Here is a 24,357-nt window from a genome sequence, read left to right as displayed (position 1 = left end):
GTGCTTCACATAAAATAAAACTGTAATAATGAACCTTTGAAATATACATGAAATGTTACTTGTAGAAAGCACATTGCGGTCAGAATGATTATATTATAGGTCTGTATATGTTGATACAAAGCTATCCTGCTGAGGGGGCTCGTCTTTTACACGCTCAGAAGGATCCACACACTGGATTTTCTGCATGACCGGTTTTCCGGCTGACGCGTCAAAGTTTAGTTTGGACATTCAGCGGTCGGCACTTTCTTGATAACAGAATGCTTAGGACTTTCAGATCATGGACTATGTGCAGTCATATCAATCCGCAGAAATAAGTCCTGTCAATATAACGTCAGTAGTGGCAAGAGAAGGACATTTATTTTTATTTTAAGTTATGTAACTGTTACCGCATTAGAAGTGACTATTTTTTTCTTTTAGATTTTCACTAAAATGTCCGCCTTGCTGCACATGATCCCTTACCTCTCTCTCTCTCTCTCTCTCTCTCTCTCTCTCTCTCTGCAGGGTGCTACTGAGGGTGCGGATGTTGTACTACCTGAAGGTGGAGGTGTTGGGTGAAGCTGCCAATCAAGCACTAGAGGGGATACCTGCCAGGTATGGAGTAGAAACCATGTTCTTGAAGTTATAATTATTGGACTGTTTGAGCAGGTGGTCAGTTTAATTGTTGATAAACTGTCCTGCCACTTGATGCAAAATCTGGCAGGAAATGTACGTGATGATTAATTGAGGGAATAGCATGAACAAGGCACTTGTATGTACATAAGGATCTGATTTTTTTTTCTTTTTAGCCCTTAAATGTATCCTGTATGCTGTATCCTGTATGTTCCCCTGTATCCTGGGGAATACAGTCATTTGACAGGATGTGTCCAGGTGTAAAATGGGTGTAATATTGTTAAAGCATAGGGGTAATATGGGTATAATAACAGTCTAATATGCGTGTAATAATAGTGTAACATGGGTGTAATATAGGTGCAATAATGGTCAAATAGGGCTTTCATAGGGGTGTATTAATGTTACATGGGTGTTATAACTGTGTAATATGGGTGAAATAGCATTCAATAGATTCTGCAAGATATTTACATGTGAATGCCCATTCAAGAGTTAGAATAGCAATGGTTTAATGAATGAAAAGCCAAAGTCATTACTCCTTTAAAATAAATTAAAAGAAAACACTTGTAATGTAAACACATCTACTTTGTTTGTTTGTTTGTTTGTTTGTTTGTTTGTTTGTTTGCATTACCAGTACATTAAAAGGGGTGAGGAGGCTGAAGTGGTGGTGAGACCCTCAGTCAGAATCATTTGCCCCTGAGTGTTTGCTTGTGTCTTCAGTGAGCCTAACGGCCCGTCCACACTACAGCTTCACAAAAAGCTTGGAGCTGGGCGTGTCTGAAGCTCGACCAACAACCAATCACATGAATCTCCCGCCCCTGACACACAAGCAGCGGTTTGATTGGCTAGAGCTTGTACTGGCATATGATTTGATTGGCTGACGCTTCCACCGAAAGCTTCAGAAGCTTCAAAAGTTGAACATTGCTCAACTTTTGCAGCCTGAAACGCCAGGAAAGCTCCGCTCTGCTTCCCACAATGCAGTTCGGCGAAAATTGACGTCACCCCATTCAAAGTGAATGGGCAGAAGCGTTGGAAACCGTTTTTGAAGCTGTCGAAGCTGTAGTGTGGACGGGCCGTGAGAGTCCTGACAGCGGCAACTGACACGTGTGTGTGTGTGTGTGTGTGTGTGTGTGTGTGTGTGTGTGTGTGTGTGTGTGTGTGTGTGTGTGTGTGTGTGTGTGTGTGTGTGTGTGTGTGTGTGTGTGTGTGTGTGTGTGTGTGTGTGTGTGTGTGTGTGTGTGTGTGTGTGTGTGTGTGTGTGTGTGTGTGTGTGTGTGTGTGTGTGTGTTGACAGTAAACTGGAGGTGTCACTCCCTGACATCGACTACATAGAGATTCCAGCCTCGTGGTGGGATACAGACGCCGACAAGTCTCTGCTCATTGGAGTCCACAAACACGGTGAGCTGTCAAACTGCACCTTGGTATCTATGAGCGTTCACCTGAGCACAGTCACTTTAGTTCTCATACTCTCAGGTTGCTTCACCTTTTAGCAGTGTGTATGACCCAACACTATCCTTTGCATAAATATGAACCATTGTTGGTGTGTGTGTGAACATGTTTTTCACTGTGTGTTAATGCGGTGTGTGTTTTCCTTTGAACAGGCTACGAGCGGTACAATGCCATGCGTGCTGACCCTGACCTGTGTTTCCTGGAGAGGGTGGGGATGCCCGACGTCACGGCACTGTCTGCTGAACAGGGAGGGGGGGAGGGGCCCGCCGACATGGCTGACAGGTAGAACACACACACACACACACACACACACACACAGGGTCATACAGTGGAAAAAGCCTTATTTTAGAGCGTTTTGAAAAGCACCTCTGGTTGTTGAAGCTTGACATGACACATCCCTTTTTCATTCATTTTCTTCCCTTTTATGATTTTTTGGTGTTGTATGCAATTCTTTAACAGCAAAAGTGTGCCTTTAGCCCCTTTAGCTATTCTTTTTTTAAATTGTACAAGTTGAAGTGTTTGAACAGTTTGCAGGAGGCAGGTACTTGCTTTCAAGCAGAACAGGGCAAACAAACTTAGCGGGAGTGTTTACGTGTTCGGCGTAATGACGTACAACGTCCTCGACAACTTCTGTAGTCCTATTCAGCCACTTGTTAACAACCATCGTTTTTCAGACACGTAAACTCTTCAAAAATCACCAGCGGTTTGATTTTACACTGCTGATGTATTTAATGTCGTAGAACAAAACGCGATCCGCCTCTTCAATTTGTGATAACCACAGACCTTATTTGGAGCTATTTTCCAAAATCCTATGGAGAAATCCCATTGGCTCTGAGACGAGGGAACCGGTAGTGGTAAAATGCTAACTCACTTCCGGGTTTTAGGACTCGTCACTGCACCACTCTATAGACTTATGCAGGAATGAGTCTTTGAACCCTGAAATTAGTTAGCATTTTAGCCATTCTGGGTTCCCTCATGCAGAAGTCAACAGCTAACTAATCATTATTTAACACACGTAAACACAAGCTTAAAGGTGGGGTAGGTAAGTTTGAGAAACCGGCTCGAGATACACTTGTTGTTATATTCCATGGAATGCTCTTAACATCCCGATAGCAATGAATATCTGAAGTGCTTTGACAAAAAATCCATAAAATAAATTTCATCTGTGGAAGCCGTGGTACTGTAAAAAGCACGACCAATCATTTGAGCCGGCCCGGCTAAAATAACTGGATGGCCTACCTGCCTGTCAGCCTTCCATCTGTGCACAAACGTATCTCGTGCCCTCATTGGTCATGTGCGCGTTCGTGTGTGTTGGAGGAGGGGCTCTGTGAGGAAGTGGCCGATTTTTTTCCAGTTGTGTATTTTCAAATTCTAGCGCACTCGAGCTGGTTTCTCCAAAGTTACCTACCCCACCTTTAAGAGATATTTACGTTTTGTTCTATGACACAAATATATATCACTAAATACCCCACTGGTGAATGTCTGAATTGTCTATGTGTCAATAGAAGATCAGTTCAACAGGTGTCTCAATCAGACTACAAAACAGCATCACGCTAACATTAACAAGCCTTTTACTTTGCTTTTTACCAATACATCATAAAAGCGGTGTTAATATGTGGAGATTATCCTGCTGAACAAAACCTGTTAAGTTTCATAAATAGTGCTGCGTACCGGTACGCCGAACCGGTACTGGACTTGTAAAAAGTTTCGGTTCAAGTCCGGTTAAAACCGGAACGTCGGGAACCGGTACTTGGACTCGCAAAAAAACTAGCACTTACGTATATTCTGGTCTCTGTGGTTATTTAAACATTCCCTGATAAACGTTATTTAGCGGCAATAAATGAGTGCTAATCCCAGTGTGCTCAGTGTACAACATCACATGTCATTTCACCTTCGATTCACGGTTTGAAAACGTAGCATTTCGCCACATGCTAATGCTAACCGGAACTGAAGCATTTTCAGAATAAAAGTATTAAGTTAATAGTGTGAACTTCCGGTTTTTTCAGAATAAAACTGATTTAAATTAAATAGTGTATTTAATTCAAAATTACGCCATATCAACATTGATTTTAATTTCTAACAGTATGTATGTACATCACTATGTATGTAGTATACTGTATAATGTACACATGTAGAGTTGTAGAAAATACATGGTGTACAGAGAGTACAGTACACTCTGACTGTACTACAGTGTACTACTGTATAGTAGGTGTGTAACAGTGTAATGCGTATAGTCTACTCTACACTCTACCTTTCAGCAAAGCTTTAGGGATTTAGGCTCAGTCAGCTCAGGGACTGTTTGGTTACTTTAGTTTGGTAAATGAAATAAATGTTTGAACTTTGTAGTAGTTCACTGTAGTTGCTGTCATAAGTCATTTGTAGACTAAGTGGCAAAAAGTGTTTACATTTGTACTTTGTAGAGAAATGTAGACACAAGTTGGAAGGGAGCACAATAAACCTGACGAGTTTGAATTTGAGTTGATTATGATAATTAGCTCACAATAAGTTCACTTTAGTTACTCACACAACTTGACACAAGCCAGGTTCAGGTCCGGACTTATAAGTCCGGACCTGAACCTGAACCTCTGGACTTGAGTCCGGACCTGAACCTGAATGTCAGTCCAGGTACGCAGCACTAATCATAAACATGTGTTTGCCACAGATATTATTATTCTCTGCAATATTCCGAAATCTAATGGAAAAATCCCATTGACCTTTTGCCAACGGATCAAAATGCTTTCTTCAGGGTCTAAAGTAGAGACAGGTGCAGGAGGGACACACACGCACGTCCATAAATCAGCTTCCTGCTCCTTCCACGCTCTCTGCCTCCTTTACTCCCTGTAGGAGCCATCACAGCAGGAGGTTGCCAACTCTGGTGTGAGAAACACACGGTGCCACCTCTGTTGTGTGTTCTATCAGCAGCAGAGCCATCTCCACGCCCACACTGCTGCTTCACATGCTGAGTGTGAAGAACAATGTTATAAACACATAGGAAGATATGCTAAGGGTGACATTAGCGTGACAATTATTTCAACCAGATCAGTGACAAAAATATGAATGGGGAAAGAGAGACATTTATACAGATGACAGACACAGCTGCACATTCCGTAAAGTATTAGATTTTTTGCAAAACTCTGAAAGATGTATAAAGTCTAAGTAGAAGCTATTCTGACAAAAGCCTGAGAGTTATAATTGACAGAGAGAGTTGACCGAGAGGGAAGCGTAGACTTAGCGTAGGAAATGTATTTCCCAGAGTTGAGAAGATGAGACACGTGTGAAGCTTTGATCGTCTTCCTGAAGGTAATTGAAGTTATCGTCCGCTTTATTACCTGTTGAACCTGAAGCTGCTCCCCGCTGAGCCACTGTGCTGCAGGAGCATCTGCTGGGTCAGAATGCTAACGCAGCAGGCGGCCAACACAGGGTGCAAGCAGGATGGGGAAATGAAAACATTACCAGGATGGGTCTATAAACCGTCAATATGCTCAAAAACTGCATGAAAAGTCCAGATGCTGCCTCAGGAATGGCCGCAGTGTCTGGACAACAAGTTTGCTATTTATGGATCTTAACAATTCTGGACTGGACTTAAACTTGTAAAGTTGTTATGGAGGATTGCTCGCTTGAGTTGCAGAGGGACTTTTATTTAACTTTTGTCATTAAATAAATGACAAAAATACATATAGTGTGTATTATTATTAAGTGTGTAAATATCCAAAATACAACAAAAAAGTAGTTGCACATAATTCATCCCACCTGGTTTACAATATACTGTATAGTGTTTCACAAAATGTTGTATTTACAGTATATACTGTAGTATTGTATTATATAGTTGAACTATATATTGTTTTGTTTATGTTAACTTACAGATTGCATTATTCAGATTTGCGTGAGCTTACATTTTTATTTGAAATAGTGAATATGTGAAAAATGTCTCAAGTGTCAAAGTGATTTAACATATTTTAAATCAAGCCTAAAAGTTAGTTTTTTTCACACTTTAGCTCTCTATTAAATGTTGATAAACATATGAAACACATATTCAATGATTATACAATGTATAATCATTTACTTGAATCTAATTTAAATCTGTGTGCACGTTTATATTAGCAAAGACAGAAATGGCTATTGTATTATGTATTCTAAACTCTCTCTCAGTGTCTCTCACTAACACGTTGCTGTGATCAACACTCGATGAAACAGGAAGTCGTTTTATTTCCCTGCTGTTTATTCTTTAACTCCTACACACTGCATCAGCCACAGGGTGATGTGCTGTCATGTCAAACCTTTGTCCCCTTTCTTTTAGTTTGTTTTGCTGCCTCAGGAAATTCTTCCTCTGTGGTGCTTTTAACTCATAACACTTTCATAGTCACATCTTTTCTTTACTTCAGGTCATATCTGACAGGACTTTGTTGCATCTCTCTCTGCATCATGGTAGCTTTTTCTTCTTCTCCAGTCGTTTCATGTTTTCTGACATCTTTAGTCAAACATAAAGGGAACTCACAGTGTGTGTTCTCTAATCCTTTTAGTTCCACCCTTGCATGTGTTATCCTTACAAGACATTGCTCAGTAGGACATAGGCTGAGGTATTAAAGGTTATTTTCTGTCATTTCTTTTGTCAGCGTGTGCAAAGCAGAGGAGGTGAAAGACGAGGCGGAGAGCAAAGCTGATGGAGAGGACAGAGACGAGAGCAGCAAGGTGAGGAGAATCTCTCCTGAGAGTTTGAACAGATCTCTTTGTCTTCTCCCTTTCTTCCTGAGATTCAGTTCAGTTAGTTATGGACACATTATTGACCTCAGCGTAGGCTTGAGATAACAAATCAAAATGTTTGGGTGATAAAGTTTCCACTGGGAAAACATTTTTTAAATTGTATTTCCTTCCAAGTTGATGGGCAGCCGACCCTAACGCCCTCTGGGTACTGTACAAAATAATTGTGAAGAGTTAATGATGTATTTTAATACCTACGTAACAACACTTCCAAAACCAGATCAGATAATGTTGTCATATCATTTGTATCTACAACTTTGTATTCTTAATGTGCTGTTAAATGTAAACTTCATAGTAACAAAGTAGCTTTCAGGTAGCTGCCCTGTTGGCCCTTGCTACTTTTAATGACATGCTCCATGAAAATGGAATTTGCAGCTTTATATCAAATATAAAACACAGCTATTTAATGTATGGTTATAAATGTAATCCTAAACTTGTACATATGTTTTGTAGTTAAAGAAGAATATTATTTGAATTGTGTATGATCAATTTAATTTGCAAATGTAAGCTGTACAAAGTCAGGTAATGGTACAAAGACAATATAAGTTAGCCTCCTTTTGTTTTAATAGTATTAATATTAAAATAGTTGTTGTGTTTGTGGAGAGAAAGGTAGGACTGGATCGTAACTGAATACCATTGTCTTAATGACGTCAAAATATATCATTATTGTATGTTTGTTTACTTCTGTAACATAATGACATCACTACGGAACACTCACGCTTCTATTGGCTAGCGCTTCAACACATTGTGAGTGATAGGCTAAGGGGCGGGACATCTTTAAGCGGATGACCAATCACAACAGAGCCGGCCAGCTAACCAATCAGAGCAGACTGGGCTCTGGTTTCAGACAGAGGGTGAAAAGAGGTGCTGCAGCACAGGCAGTGTGAGAACAATAAAGAGCTTTTTGAACATTAAAGCATGGAGACATGTCCCAGTGGAGACACAACATACTGATATACACCTGAAAATGAGAAGAACATGTCGTCTTGAAGAAAATACGTATTGATATGTGTTTGAACCGTAGTGCCCAATCATAACCCAAAATGATAAACAAAATCCTTCTGAAATAAATAATAAGTCATCGTAAAGTCCTGTATATTTCTCTTCAGTCAAATCTATGTGTGTTCCTTTCACAGGGAGAGGAGACGTGCTCCAGCACCGACACCTCAGACAAGCCTGACAGCACCGGGCCAGGTGAGACTATTACCCACAGACACATAAAGTGCAATCTGTACACTGTGTGCTGCCACAGGGAGAGACAGAGCTCAATAAGAAGTTACAGTAGGTACATAACAGCATCCTGGCCCCGCTGCAAACTGAAGGGGACACACAGCAGTGTTTGCTGTCGGGCAAAGAAACAATCTGCCTGAGGAAACCGTCTGCTGAATCTGTGTCTTCTTTTAAATCCTTCTTAACACATACCTTTAGAGGAGAGCCTTTCCTGATCGTACTTGTGTTTTGAATTTATTTTCCTTTTACAAACGGCTGTCTATTGCTAGTCAAATTTTTTACCACAGTATATTGATTTATTTTACACCTAATGTCTTAACCGTAATCATGTATGAATTATTTATTGAATAATATCTCTCTAGTAATAAAGTTAATACATATTGGCATGTTCGTTTCCAACACATATGTAAATTGATGCCAACAAGACATCTGTATAATGTGTTCGTATTTATATTCTTAAAGGCACTTTTATATAATTTCAAGTAGTCATTTAATTTTTTTCTGTGATGATTCAGACATCTCTTTAGACGTTATGATATAATTTCTCTCCTCTGGGTTTCATTTCACCTATTCAGTTCAACACCTATCATATCTAAACCCATTTCACCTTTCACCTAAAGTCTTCATTTCAGAGAGCGCAATCACATTTAATGAACATCTAAATGTTTAATAGCACTCTGTGGAAAATGACATCCACACTTAGATACTAATACCTTGTTACCAATTATTCTGGTCAGAACCGGGGACATAACAGATAAAGTACAATTGTAAAAAATCATCTTTCCACTTTTTCTGTATGTAGTTTAAGGCAGAATATGTATGGGAACACTGGGGTATGCATTTGCATATTTAAAGATGGACCAATTGTTTTATCTGGATTTGCGTTTAATAAAGTTGAACCTTTCACAACTCATCTTAGCAAGTAAAATAGGCATTTTTTGTGATGGTCGAAAGAGTGAAATACCCGTAAGAATTAAAAAAAATGGCATCCTTGTAGCTAATAGCTATTTCCCTAGTGAAATGATACATTTGCTAAATTTAGTAACAAAAAGAATACTTGATTAGGATCAAAATGTCCATCCCTTATTCCCTCCACAGACTCCCAGAAGATGAAAAACCTAAATATTATTACGGTAATGAAACACGGGTGTTTATTAGTTCTTGTGTCATAAAAATAATGATATCCAGACATCCTTTAGGAGGTATTTCTCTTTTTTTTTTCAACCGTTATACAGTGCTAACTATTTGATCAAATTGTCCGTTCCTTACTCTGATAAATAGCACGTCATTCTCTTAACAGACTCCCACATGTCTGGTGACTTATGCGCCCACGATGCTACACTGGTTACCACGACGACGACAGCCGGGACAGGGACGGGGGTGGCGTCCCTCCACGTGGTCCAGGCGCGGCCCCTGTGGCCCCCCGGCCCCTCGCTGACGGCCCGCCTGCGCCGCCTCATCACGGCCTTCCAGCGCTTCACGCTGCGCCGCGAGCCAATGCTCCGGCACGAGTTCATGCTGCACGACGGCCTCGTTGGCATGGCGATGGGAGCCGGCGCCGCTCACGGTCACCACGCCGGGGGCCCGCTGGCGTGGCAGCTGGGGGAGGAGCTGAGGCGCTGCTCCGTGGTCGCCACGGAACCGGACCCCCTGTTCCTGGAGTGGCAGAGAAGGTAAGCATGTGGGAAATTCAGAGAAAAGATAAAGTGATAAATCCTAATAATATAAGTATTCATGTATAGCAACTTTAAAGATAAATATGCGATAAGAATGACTTTATTCTCATTTCAGAAACTTTTGAATATGCATTTCTGTGGGCTTTTATCCTGAAAGTCTTGCTTAATGCTGTCAAACCATGTTGGAAAATAAGAGACAAGGTCATATGATCAATGACATACTATCAGTTTCAGCTTATAGCAACTTTTAACATCGATATTGGTTCCTTCTAAGGCAGGGTCGAGTTATTGTTGATAGCACATTTCATAACTAGTATGTTGTAAAGAAAGTTGATGTTCTGAAATGTATGGAGGTCTGTTTCACACTTTTCAAAGACTTACATTTACAACTTTAGAATATAAATATTACTTTTACCAGTTCTCCACCTTTCTCAATTTATATTACCAATGTTTCCGATTCTTAACTTCTTAACGCAAACTTTTTGGAAACTTTTTTAACACTTTGCGATTTTTTTATTGGAAGAGGCCTACGCACACACTTTAGATTGCAGTATTCAAGGTATTTCAACTTCATGACGTTCTTTGTGTCACTCATATTGATGAACTGTGCTTCCTTCTTCTTTAAGCTTCATAATAAAAGCATTATAATGTCCCCCATTTTTTACGTTATTCATGAATATGATAACTGAAACATTATATCCTCATCTTCCTCCCTCTTGTTTCAGGTGGACTCGTCGGGAACAGGCAGATTTTTACCGCACGGTGTCCTCCTTCGGGGTGGTGTACGACCCGGAGAGGAAGGCCTTTGACTGGTCCCAGTTCAGAGCGCTGGCCCGGCTGGAGAGGAAGACGGACGAGAGTCTGGAGAGATACTTCAACTCCTTCGTCAACATGTGCAGGGCGGCCTGCAAGCTGCCTGCCAGGAAGGAAGAAGGTAAACGTGCTGTTATTACATTATGGTGAGGTCTGACAGAAACATCAGAGCTGCACTAAATCTAAAAAACCTGGATGTGGTCATTTTATTAATTCAATTGAATTCATGTTATTGACCAACAGCTTAAGAATACAAGTACAAAACATAAAACATATAGGAGCGATGTTAAGTCAGACATCCAGGCAAATGTTTGTGGTTGTAGCTGCCCACCTTATGTCCCTCCTTTGGAAACTTTACTGACCCCTGCTGGTGGGAGGACTGTTTTTAGATTTTCCTTTTCAAGTTTGCTGTTTAGTTTTTGAATTGAGTTAGTTTTAAACATTTCTTATTTTATCTTGAATTAAAATAAAGATCAGAGCTCCCTCCCCTCTCCCACTCTGTCCCTGCAGGTCTGGTGGACCCGGCGGTGCTGGTGGAACCTCTGACGGAGGAGCGAGCGGCACGGACCCTGTACCGCATCGAACTGCTGCGCAAGATCAGAGAGCAGGTGAGCTGTGGAAACAAGGCCAAATGTCACTGATGCAACTCATACTTATTGTTCAAAGACATTCCTCTCAAAATTATTTTTCTTTTTGTAAACTTCTATTTGGGGCTCTTTGTCTTCTGAGAATATCTAACATTTGATTGATTTGTATCATTACTGGCTAACGGAAGTATTATGACGAAAGACAACAATACATGTATCAAGAAACTTCCAATAAACTCATAGCATGTCTCACAGAAACCCCCTCAGGCTGAAGGCTCTGATGACGCACAGCTGACATGTTGCATCCTGTTTGCATCACCAAAAGCATGATGGGAGCTTTAGTGGCAGTGCTCTAAAAAGGTTCACCTTACAAGCAAACTAATTAAGTAAAACAATACGAAGGTTATTAGATTTTTAGGCATTTAATATTCAGATATTTGCTCTGGGTTAAAAACAAAAAAAATTCTATAACAAAGCTTGTTAGCAGGCTGTCCCTCTCATAATACGATACGATATACTTTAGTGTCCCCGTAAGGACATTTGTTCTCCGCCCTGCAGTTCCACATACATTTACGTATACAAAAAGTTTGGATCGTATTGATTAGGCTAACTCAATTTAAGCTAGGAGCATCAAAGATGTTTCTTTACTTGGCTTACGTAGGACACAAGAAAGTTTGTCAGTGTGTGTGTGCTAGGTGTATTTTCTGAGGAAAAACAAACAACACACACTGCCTGTTGTTATGCCGCTCAGTTGCTCAGTTGGCCGCTCGTCATTGTTCCATTTCAAGCTTCAAAGCTGTATTTATCATCTGAATTCTGGGATCATATTTACATTTTCTGAAAGCCAAGTCATTGTTTTTATTTATAATCAGATGAGAATCCCTGTCTCGGACCCTGCCATGTTACTATCAGCTGTCCATCATTATTTCAGGGAGACTTAGGGAGGGACACGTGAGAGTAAACAGTGATCGCTGAGGTTGACCCCCATCTTTACAAGCTTCAAAAATGTATTTATCGTCTGAATATGGCGATAAACGTTACATATACCAAAGGCAATGACCAAAACATGAGTTTTTCACATAAATCCACGATTTTACCCTCAGGTTCTCCGTCACCCGCTGCTCTCCGCCCGCCTCCAGCTGTGCCGCCCCTCCCTCTACCTCCCAGTGTGGTGGGAGTCGGGCAAACATGACCGCGACCTCCTGATCGGGGCGGCGCGCCACGGCCTGAGCCGCACCGACTTCTACATCCTGAACGACCCCCAGCTGAGCTTCCTGGAGGCCCACAGGAACTACGTCAGGGGCCACCCCTCCCACCTCCACCCTCAGAGCCACCACTACCCTCACCATCCCGGCATGGTGACACACCCGGGCATCTCCTCTTCCTCCACCTCGTCTCACCCGCAGCTGCCTCATCCTCACTGCTGTCTGTATGACTCCCCTCAGCCCCCCGAGTACCCCCACCAGTCCTCTCACCACCACCACCATCATCACCACCACCATCACCCTGTGCCTCCTTCGTCTTCCTCTCACCTCCACCCTCTACCGTTGGACGCCCACAACTCCTCCTCACCTAGTCTGGGAATAGTTCCTGGATCGCGGGGGGACTTCCTGGACTGTCCTCCCCTGGATGAGACTCTGGAGCTGGGCTCTCTGCAGCATGAGGCCGACGCTCTGCACGGAGGGAAGGCCTCCAAAGACGCCCTCAACGGATTCCCATTCAACTCCGCAGCTGGAGGGCAGAGCATGCTCAACTCGTACGGGGTCGGGGGGGCAGACCTGGACTCCAAACTGAGGAGCGACGTGCTCGTGGGGGAGCAGGGGTCCTCGGAGGAGACGGGGCTGATGGCTCCATCCGTGGAGCTCGATCAGTTACAGGTACGCACTTTGCTTTAAATCAATATTCTTATGTTCACTATTTTATTTTCAACTGTCCTTAGATGATATAAATTAAAGACCTACATTTAAAGGGGTCCTACTTCGCTTGTTTTGGGTTTCCCCTTATTGTGTTATAGAGGTTTTTTGTACATGTATAAATGGTCTTCATACTATAGGCAAAAATCCCTGTGTTCCCTCCAATGGGAGTTTCTCTCCCACCCTGTGCCTCCATTGGACTCCTTTGTTCACTTCCGTAACATAGTGACATCACTATGTAACACGCTTCTATTGGCTAGCGCTCCACACATTGTATGTGATAGGCTAAGTGGGGACATTTCCGACAAATCTCTTAGCGGTTGACCAATCACAACAGAGCCGGCCAGCTAACCAATCAGAGCAGACTGGACTCTGGTTTCAGACAGAGGGTGAAAAGAGGTGCTGCAGCACGGGCAGTATGAGAATAACAAAGAGCTTTCTGAACATTAAAGCAAGGAGACAGACATATCACAGGAGAGGAACAACATACAAATATGAATCGTAAAATGAGCATAATAGGGCTCCTTTAAGATGATAGATTACATTGGGGACCAATCCTTTACAAACCCATCAAGAGTTTTTCCTAACATATCTCACATGGCAAAATAGTTTCTCAAACCAAGGTAAAATATCAGGAGTCTTAACCCAACCATTTTTGTAATATGTTATAGCTTGCTGTCACACAAAGCGATTTCAGGAATGAGTCTAATCCCAGAACAAGAAGAAGTGGATATAGAGGTATATCTATCGCAACCCTTTTGTTTTGAACCGACCTCTACAACTTTTGGCAACACCACATGAGATAACTACATGTACAACAGCTGTTCAATTTGGATTCAATAAACCTGGATATTCAAATACAAATTCCCCTTATTTGTTAAGTCAAAATACGAGAAAATTGTATTTCTAATAATTTGCATTCACCTTCCCCCCTTCAGGCTCCCTGGGATGGTACAGACCACTCCAGTCCTGCTCACCACATGTTCAACGAGTCCGATCCCATCCTGGGTCCCTCCACTCTGGAGCCTGGCTTCCTGGAGGAGGACGACGAGGAGGCTCAGGGGGGAGACAGAGGAGGGGAGGAAGGGGGGACTCTGGAGGAATGTCTGGGCCTCCCACCCTCATCCTCTCCCTCCCACCCCTCTGCAGGAGACTCTGTGGAGCCGCTGTCCTCCAGTTACATGCTCTTCAAGGTGGGTTTTTGTATCATGTGCCATCAGGGGAACATTAGTGACTGGCAGAGTTAGTCCTTTAAAATATGAAAACAGTATGTTTAGTAAGTGGTGCATACGATAGACGCCAAACTATAAATATACTTTTATAGGATTGTATTGAAAAGAGTAAGGTAGAAAGAAAAAAAAACTACTCGAAACTAGAAAATGTAGCTAAACGTAGAAGAAAGTTCAGGCAGATTTTGTGGGTCATATTGGCATAAAGCCCCCACTTCAATGGTCAGGGCTGAGACTGGTGCTGGAGAACAATAGTCAATATTTGAATGGCATTTAATTATTTGTTTTGGTGTGCGAATAAATTAGACGTCTATTTTTTATAAATTGTGTAGCAGGGGATTTTTTTAAATGTTTTATTAATATGAAAAAACACCAACAATTAAAAGAAGAACACAGTAAACAAGGACTGGACAGGTAATTTGAATACAAATATTTATGTATATATTTATTTTGTTGCAAATCACAAAATCACATAATTGAAAATACATGCACTTAAGTCAAACTAAAGTCTTTAAAGATATGAATAAAACTTTATTTGTTTTAAATTATAATTGATTAACCTTTTGAAACTGGTATTTTTTTTAGTACAAGTACATTAAATAATCTTAATTAATCATCAGAATACTTTTTTATCGCAGGTCAAATTGTTTTTGTGACAGTTTCTCTAGATAAGAATTACATTAATAATAATAATTTGAAAAACAACAGTTGTTTCATTTAAGAATACAGTAAAAAATAAATAATAATAAATAAAGAAGACACATTTTATATAAGAATGTGCAATTAGAAGATAAAACTAAATGGTTTTTTAAAGAAACATAAGAACTGTGCTAATATAAAATGTGCTAATTGTACTATAACATATCAAATGAATTACAATATTTGATCTGATGTATTGTGAGTCTAAGAATCCAGTAAATCTAATTTTGACAATTTGTTCTGTTTTCAGGACATTGGTGTGAGCGAGGAACCCAGCGCAGATCAGACCGATCTGTCAGCGAGTCCCCCCCCTCCCTACGTCCCGCCTCCTCCCCTCTCTCTGTCTGACATCACTGCTCCTCATGATAGGCTGGGACACTCTGATGTCACTGCTAGCCTGACCAATCCTGTGGATGAGGAGGCAGGAGGGCAGGAAGCGGGAGCCGGGTTCGAGTTTGAGGACAAGGAAGAAGAAGAAGAAGAAGTGGAAGACTTGTCGGGGGTGCAGAACTTGGGGAAGCAAGGAGATCAGAGCCTGGGAAGAGAAGAGTGTGATCCAGAGCAAGGTATGTCTAAAATAAGTGTTAACTATATATCCCAAAACTAATTAATTGTACACCAGTGGCCAACAGACACACATGTCTGTTTCCTTAAAAGTGTCGGTTAAGTGTCATTATCCTTCCTAAAGCATATGAAATAATCCAACGGAACAAATAAAAAAACTCTGAATTTGTTGACACTCAAAATAAGCAATATTGAAAGATAACAATATCCTCAGAAATATTATACGTATAAAAAAGGGCCTACATAAAAGCCAAAAAAAAACAATGACAAAATGTTTTGGTAAATAATCATCTGGAGTGGAGTGCACCAGCTGGTTGTAAAAAAGTAGGTCTTAACTCTAATGTCAGGCTTAGCTACGTTGACTTAGTGATTCAAATTTACACCGAGTGCACCCAGCTTGACTAGTCATGGTCGTAGCTGCGCCTAGTCTTAAGATGCGCGTCCACGTCGATACCCGCGAAACAGTTATATCTCTCACAGGCTCCGCCCTCTACTGGACTCTATGGGTACTATCTTACCCCGCGAGCATTCTCCCACTGAGACTTCTATAGACGTAGCCGGCCTTGGGCGGGCCTACCTGAATGCGCGCGCATCACACCGTATAAAAAGAGGCCTCGCCTCCTGACTATCATCCTTTTCTCTTCAGCGGCGGAAGTGTTTTCACGGAGCTTAAAAAGACGAAGAAAAATAAGAGTAATGGAGTCAGTTCTTGACCACAGGACCTGCCCGAAATGTCCAAACCTGATCGCGGGGGCGGATCCACACCCCTTCTGCTTTTTGTGTATGGGGCCTGGCCATGCCGTGAGCGGTATGGGCCCGACGCCGGCAAGCTTAGCCTGCCAGATGCTTCCTTGGCTCACGCGTGAGCATCGTGGGTAGCATTTCCTGTCGGCAGAGGCCCCGCAGGAGGAGGTGGAGGATTCGGATCTCGACGTCGTCGAGATGGGCGAGTCAGGAGAAGAGGAAGTGCCGTTCCGATTCTCCCTTCCGTGGGGCCAGACAACCCCGGTTCCGGAGGAGGAGGACGAGGACGCCTCGGTGTCGGGAGGTCCGACTCTCAGGTCTGCGCGTTTGGATTTCCCAGCGGTGATGACCCTGGCGGCGGAGCGCGTAGGCCTACCGCTCCCCCCACCGCTGCCACCGAGGCCTGTAAGCCGCCTGAGACAGGGGTTTTACGGCCCGGTGCATCCAGCGCAGCCGACCTTCGTTTCGCAAAGGTGCCTGATATATGGCGGTGTGTGGAGGCGACATGGCAGCAGCCATTTAAAACGAAGGCCCCAGTAGCCGCTATGGCAGGCATCATCAAGGTGGAGGGCCGCTCGGACACAACGTGTTCGGGTGTGCCCCCCCTTGATCAGAGCCTGGCGGCCCATCTGCTTCCGCGGGCGGCTGGTTGGGCGGAGGGTAAGCGACCCCTGCCCCCGCTGCCCCGGGACCGAGACACTCTGGAATATCTGGACAAGATGTTCAAGCTCGGTACGCAGATGGCGGCTGCAGCAAATAATCTCGGCGTGTTGGGCGTCTCCCTGATCACCCCTCAGGCAGTCGCCCCCGCCCTCCTGTCTCAAGATGGGAGCGATTATCCGGACCGCGCTATAGGTCAGATGAACAATCTGATTCATGGCGTGGCCGCTGCAGCAGGGCGGGTGATTTCCTTGGCCACAGTGGCGTCTCGTCACGTGTGGTTGGGACTCACTGCCCTATCTAAGAAAGACCGAGAAGATCTCCTCGGAGCCCCCATGTCCACGGAGGGGCTCTTTGGGTCAATCTCCTCTGTCACTCAGCGCTTCAGCCGGCTGGAGGAGGAAAGGGTCCAGCTTAGCCGGATGCTACCGCTGGCCCCGCCTCCGGCCCCGCTACGCGCTCCTCCACGCGTTTCCATGCAGGCGAGGGAGCGCAGTGCGACAGTGAAGCGGAGGGAGAGGCGCCGGCACGGGGGTCCCGTGGCTGCGGCGCCCTCCACCTCTACGGCCCATCCCGTGGTACCGGCATATCGGCAGCCACGGGGACGGGCTGCCCGACCTCGGCAGGCTCCTCAGCAGAGAGAGCGGCCGGGTGGGGTGCGCCGTCTGCCCGGAGCTGACTGGCGGGGGGAGGTAGCATCTCGGCGGGGGGAGGAAATCTCTTCGCCCGGGACGCAAGGGTGAATCCCGCCTCCTCCCTATTCGATGCACAGATTCCTTTGAAAAAAATTTAAAATAAAGAAAAAGTTGATCTGTATCCAAGTCTAAGTGTCCTTTGTTTCCACAATGCTACACTTACACATGATGTCTGTACAGATTCCCCACTCACCGCCCCAGCCATAGCTCCTGTAAGGGAGGAGGCTAGTGGGAGTGCGCAGATGAGAGTGATAAAACGTAAACAAAGCTATCGTAGTGCTATACGTGTACAGAGGCATTATGGCCGGCGTATTGCTGTTAGGGAACACACTAAGCCTGGGGCTAGAACTCCAATTAATGCAGGTTACCAGAGTTGCATTATGGCAGCGCCCGCACTCACAGAAGAGCGCGTGGCGGTGCGTTCAGGGGCCTTAGTAGAACGCACTACTCCTATGAGGACTCCGATTAATGATGTTCACCGTAAGGGTGAGAACGGCATTATGAGGGAGCGCGCGCTCACACATGAGCGTGCGGCGGTGCGTTCAGGGTCCTCAGTAAATAATCGGCCCTTTCTGTGTCGACCCTCCATGGGCGAATCTTCCCTTCACGGGGAGTTTTGCGGCGGGAAGGGTCGCCAGAGAGTACCACAGCTTTATAGCTGCGGCCCCACAGCTGAGGGCATGCCCTTTAACACAGTGTTATGGGGAATGGAAACTCAGCTGTGTACTATCAAAGTGGATGGACAGGACGCTGAGACGGGGCTATTCACTCCAGTTTTGCAGCGTCCCACCCCCTTTTATGGGCATGCGAGAGGTGAATCTATCCTCTCGAGAGGGGATGGGTTTCCTCTCAGCAGAGATTCAGGCTCTGGTGCAGAAACAGGCTGTGTCTGTTGTGCACCCTCAGCGCATGGAAGAGGGTCTTTATTCCATGTACTTCCTGGTTCTCAAGAAGACAGGGGAATTCAGACCTATTCTAGATCTCCGCGACCTGAATCGCCACATTTCCCGCAGGAAATTCTGCATGTTAACTGTGAAACAGTTACTGGGGCTTGTGCAGCCAGGCGATTGGTTCACCACCATCGACCTGAAAGACGCGTACTTTCATGTCGTAATTGCTCCAGAGCACAGAAAGTATCTGCGTTTTGCCTTCCAGGGAATAGCCTACGAGTACAACAGGCTGCCGTTCGGCTATTCCCTATCCCCACGCACATTCAGAAAATGTGTGGCCACAGCAGTGTTGTAGTCAAGTCACCAATTCACAAGTCCAAGTCACTCTCGAGTCCCCACTCTTCGAGTCCGAGTCCAAGTCCGAGTCACCTGGGGAGATTCGTAGTCGAGTCCGAGTCCAAGTCCGAGTCACCCAAGGAGTGTCCGAGTCCGAGTCGAGTCCGAGTCACCATTACCTGTGTTCGAGTCCGAGTCCAAGTCCGAGTCACCCAAGAAGAGTCCAAGTCAAGTCCGAGTCACAAGTCTTCATGTATTAATCTTAGTGGATATATGTGTTGAAATGTAGCTGTAGCTCCTCTACATTGCTTTTAATAATATCACAATGTCCAACAACCAATAAGTGAACGTTTAAATGATATCAATAAAGATTAAGCCCCAGAAAGCACATTGCTACTTAGCATGCACAATGACGACATTCTGCATGTTAAGTAGCCATGTGCTTTCATGTTATCGGCTGAATCTTTACTTATTGATTTGATCACATTACTCTGATGATAGTGTTCAATACAGCCTACCTATATATATATATATATGAACTCCATCCTTAGAATAATGTGTTATGGAGCCTCCGTGACGGAGATCATTTTCAGTCTCTAATTTTCACGTTCATTGTAGGCTAGGGCTAGGCTACTCATCATCTGCAGTATCACCAAGGACATGTATAGCTTTTTAACAGTATCTATCTAGACAATAAAACTGCACTTGGTCCCTAGGATGTGATATCAACCCCTACCTCCATCTAACCCGACATCTTAAAACCTTTGTGGAGTCAATTTAGTGGCTAACGTTAACGTGGGTTAGCAAGCTAACAATAGCATTTCTACTTACTTTTCTGGGTGCTGCCGTGAAAGGTGTCGATTGAAATTCGACGTTGTCCCAGTCTTCTCTTCTATCTTCTGTCCGCATAATGTGCATTTTGCGCTGCTCTTTCCCAATATGGAAACGAAATCTTTAAAAGCATACAGCACGATGCGGGGTGTGTCTCTGGACATCTTTAGACTGGTATAGCAGCGGGGGCGCGCCCAGTACGTGAACTCGCCTCGCAGATGCACACGCCATGACACAGAGGACATCAGACTAGAGAGAAAACTTGCTCGAGTCCAAGTCCGAGTCATCCAAGGAGTGTCCGAGCCGAGTCCGAGTACGAGTCATCATTACCTGTGTTCGAGTCCGAATCCAAGTCCAAGTCATCGTGCGTGAGAATTCACGAGTCTGAGTCCGAGTCGCGTCAATCAGTGCGCGAGTCCGAGTCAAGTCACGAGTCCCGAAAATCGGCACTCGAGTACTCCATCTCTGGGCCACAGCGCTTCAACCGCTGCGCGCACACGGCATGAGAGTTTTATTTTACATAGACGACCTCATAGTCATGGCTGGGTCACGGGAACAGGCAATGTTTTGCACAGCACAATTGATCACACACCTGACCAAATTGGGCTTTGCGATCAATTGGAAAAAGAGCACCCCCATACCTCACCAACGGGCGTTGTTTTTGGGTGTGGTGCTCGATGCGGGCACGTTGCGCGCCACCCTGTCAGAGAGCAGACGTGCGTCCCTTCTTCAGGGGGTGCGCAGGCTGCGACAGGGGGAAACAGTGACAGCTTTTACTGTCATGCAGACACTGGGTCTCATGGCGGCTGCTCACATGGTGGTCCCGTTAGGGTTACTACATATGCACCGCCTGCAGAGGTGGTTCTCCAGCCTGCGCTTGGATCCCAAGAGGCACAAGCTGCGGCTGGTGACCATACCCCCCTCAGTGAGGGGCAACCTCCGGTTTTGGGGGTCCCCGGATCACCTCCTCACTGGGACGGGTGACCTCCTACATCACAGTGTTCACGGATGCATCCAGAACAGGATGGGGAGGGACCTGCCTGAAGAGGGCTATAGGTGGGCGCTGGGCTCTAACAGAGTCTCGACACAGCAACCTCCTAGAGCTACGGGCGGTAGTGTTAGTCCTCCAGCATTTCAGGCCCCTAATTCAGGGAAGACATGTAATGGTCAGGAGCGACAACAGCACCACAGTGGCTTATATCAACAAGCAGGGCGGAGTTCGATCTGCCGCCTTGTTGACCACAGCGGAGGAACTGTGGTTATGGGCTTCAGAGGTGGTGTTATCTCTGAGAGCCCTCCATATCCCGGGACTGGAGAACAGAGGAGCCGACCTCATGTCGAGGGGCGGCCCCCTGCCAGGCGAGTGGGTGCTTCACCCGAAGGTGGTGAAGCAGATCTGGGCCCAGTTCGGGAGAGCGGAAGTGGATCTGTTCGCCAGCCGGCGAAACAGCCACTGTGCCCTGTGGTTCTCCGTGGCTCGGAGCGACGACCCACCCTTGGGGGTGGATGCGTTTGCACACGAGCCATGGCCAAGGAAGCTGCTCTACGCCTTTCCACCGCTGCGTCTCATTCTCCCTCTCCTGAGGAGAGTGAGGCGAGAACGTCTGTCAGTCATCCTAGTGGCTCCGGACCGCGTTGGGGCGCCGTGGTACTCAGAGATGACACAGATGAAGGTGGGCCAGCCCTGGGCGGTTCCCCAGTTCTGGGGGGCGATGTCTCAAGAGGCAGGTGCAATCGGGGCGTTACCCACTCTCGGCCGTCCTCTCCAGGCTTGACTCCTGAGAGGGACAGGCTGAGACAGGGTGGATTGTCTGACAGTGTTATTCAGTCTATCCAGGCAGCTAGAGCTGGATCCACCACAGCCTGCCCCCAAAGTGGCTAGGATTCCAGCGATGGTGTGAGGAGCGGGGAATAGAGCCTCTATCTTGTGAGTTAGGCTCTATTTTATCCTTCTTACAGTTATTGGTGGACAGAGGGCTTGCGCATTCAACAGTGAAGGTGTATGCAGCAGCCATCTCGTCCTGCCATGAGGGATTTGGCGGCAGGTCAGCCTTTAGTCAACCACTGATGTCGTGGTTTTTACAGGGGGTCAGGAGGCTGCGCCCAGTAGTGCACGCCTCCACCCCACTGTGGGACCTGCCCCTAGTGCTTGAGGCTCTGGCCTCGGGGCCGTTTGAGCCTCTGGAGCTCTCCTTTCTGAAAGCATTATCGTGGAAAACAGCTTTGCTTCTTGCCTTAACGTCAGCCAAAAGGGTGTCCGAGTTAACTGCTCTGTCGGTGCACCCGAGTTGTTTACGGATTTGGGGTGACCGGAGCGGCGCGACACTCAGACGAGGGCTACTCAGAATAGCCCTCGTTCAGGTCGAGGGCTATTCAGTTAGGGGGGTTTAGTCTCCCCCCCATGGTGGGGCCAGGGAAGCTAGACTGCACCTCCTCTGCCCGGTGCGTGCGCTAGCATATTATGTGGAGCGCACGGCTGCCCTTAGACGCACCGAACAGCTGTTTGTGTGTGTGGGGGGCGGTGTGATCGGGAAAGCTCTGTCCAAGAAACGCCTGGCAGGCTGGCTCTGCGAGTGCATTGCACATGCCTACGGACAGGCAGGGAGAGCCTGCCCCACGGGGGTTCGTGCGCACTCCACATGGGCTGTGGCTGCGTCGGCAGCCTTATTCAACGGTGTGAGTGTGGAGGATATATGCACAGCGGCGTCTTGGTCGACGCCAGGCCCCTTCATAAGGTTTTATCTCTTGGACATTTCGGGCTCTTTCTCCTCGTCTGTGCTGGCGGGGGCAGCACAGGACTGGGAGGGGGGTTGTGGGTCAGTTGGCATCTGACCCCCTCCCCGGACGTAATGCGCCTTCGCTGTTCTCGGGCCCTCTGAGGGTCCCGGGATGGGCGAGGGGCGCATTGGGCCCTTACAGACGGGTGGCGCAGTGGTCTGTGCATCAGATAAAGGGGGGTGCTGGGGAACTCCAGTTCGAAACCCGCTCCTGCCACCACTGCGTCAGGCCGTTGTGTCCTTGGGCAAGACACTTCACCCGGATTTGCTCCTGTGGGTAATGTCCACAGTACATGTATGATACTAATGTGTACTTGTAAAAGCGCCTCGATGACTTTGAGGCGTGAAGATGGACGGTGTGGCGCAGTGCGCTGTGCAATGATCATCAGATCAAGGGGTGAAACCCGCCCCTGCTGCGTCTGTAAAGCCGTTGTGTCCTTGGGCAAGACACTTCACCTGAACTTGCTCCTGTGGGTATTGTCCACAGTACATGACCATTGCATGTATGATGTATGATATGTGTAATGTGTATTTGTGCATCTGCATGAGCGCTTTGATTATCTGGAAAAGCGCTATAATAAATATAAGGAATTATTCATTATTATTATTACAGGGCTGGAGGGCTGCTCTCCTCCTGCCGAGAGGCAGGAGGGGGGGTAATCCTCCACACTTTAGTCCACACACTCTGCACTGGGTCAGTGTTTGAGTGTGGGGCATGGGCTCTGGCGCTCTCCCTGTTATCCTTAGGGATTCAGGGAGGCAGGCAGGCGTGTAGTAAGCCCATTCGGGGCCGAGGGGGCTCTCCCCATCCGTCTATGGGCGGGGGGAGGGGTCCCCCAGCACTGTTTTTTGAGCACACTTTCTGCGAGGTAAGCGCAGCAGGGTGTGCTCTGTCAGCCACAGCCCAGATTTCTCCTCGGTCACAACCGGGTTAAAGGAGAATGTGGGGCAGCAGCTGCTGACCATAAAAGCCGGTCAGGGGCAGTAGGGTGGAATATTGTTGTTGGACGACAGTGCGCGTATACATCGTGGCTCCACCCACTGTACCCATAGAGTCCAGTAGAGGGCGGAGCCTGTGAGAGATATAACGTTGGGTTACGTATTGTAACCCTTGTTATATTAGCACAGGCGGAGCCCTCTACTCAGGGCACTGTCTGTCCTATTCCGCTCGCTGAAGAGAGGTGTAGGATGATAGTCAGGAGGCGAGGCCTCCTTTTATACGGTGTGATGCGCGCGCATTCAGGTAGGCCCGCCCAAGGCCGGCTACGTCTATAGAAGTCTCAGTGGGAGAATGCTCGCGGGGTAAGATAGTACCCATAGAGTCCAGTAGAGGGCTCCGCCTGTGCTAATATAACAAGGGTTACAATACGTAACCCAACGTTATTGTTGCCAAGCAACACACGTCTACATAATATTCTCCATTCAAAGCAGTCCGTTAGCATAAAATCTGAGCGCAATCAGCACCTGCAAGGTTGGAGAGGGCGCAGCATTTCTTTCTGATCCGTGCTGTAGTTGAGGGGAGATCTCCTCGATTCATTCTAAAAGAGCTTGTGTGCCGAAACGAAACCTCTATATCAGCTCACTATCCGAATAGATGTCCAGTGGGTTTGTTTGATCACGGACGACTCTCTCTTGTCTTAATGCCCTTTCGTTGTTAAACCTGTAAACAAGACGCACTGCCATCGTTATTTACCTTCTTGCCTGTTTTACGTTACTATGGATACTAGTCTGTCTTTCTGATTTACGCCTGCTCCATACTAGGCGTAAAAGTTACACCCGGGTGCAACGCATACAGGGCATACTGGTGCACTAGTCATAACTTTAGTTTGGTTTTAACTTTCGGTTTTACGTCGGACGTAGAGTTACGCCCAGTCTTACGCCCATCTGGTGCACTCCACTC

The 24,357-nt window shown here is 46.0% G+C and overlaps 1 protein-coding gene across 1 annotated transcript in view; it reads left to right on the top strand.

Moving 5' to 3' along the window:
- chd6 (chromodomain helicase DNA binding protein 6) overlaps positions 1-24,357 on the top strand; it is a 158,200-nt gene that overhangs the window by 118,790 nt on the left and 15,053 nt on the right. Inside the window, 11 exon segments of the mRNA XM_034208729.1 lie at positions 502-591; positions 1,901-2,004; positions 2,208-2,337; positions 6,669-6,744; positions 7,950-8,007; positions 9,344-9,716; positions 10,445-10,653; positions 11,043-11,140; positions 12,223-12,996; positions 13,971-14,225; positions 15,211-15,526. Of these exon segments, the coding sequence (XP_034064620.1) occupies positions 502-591; positions 1,901-2,004; positions 2,208-2,337; positions 6,669-6,744; positions 7,950-8,007; positions 9,344-9,716; positions 10,445-10,653; positions 11,043-11,140; positions 12,223-12,996; positions 13,971-14,225; positions 15,211-15,526 (2,483 nt within the window).

The sequence above is a fragment of the Gymnodraco acuticeps genome, unplaced genomic scaffold (genome assembly GCF_902827175.1).
Source record: "Gymnodraco acuticeps unplaced genomic scaffold, fGymAcu1.1, whole genome shotgun sequence".
NCBI classification, from domain to species: domain Eukaryota; kingdom Metazoa; phylum Chordata; class Actinopteri; order Perciformes; family Bathydraconidae; genus Gymnodraco; species Gymnodraco acuticeps.
This window is presented reverse-complemented; position numbering and strand designations above follow the sequence as displayed.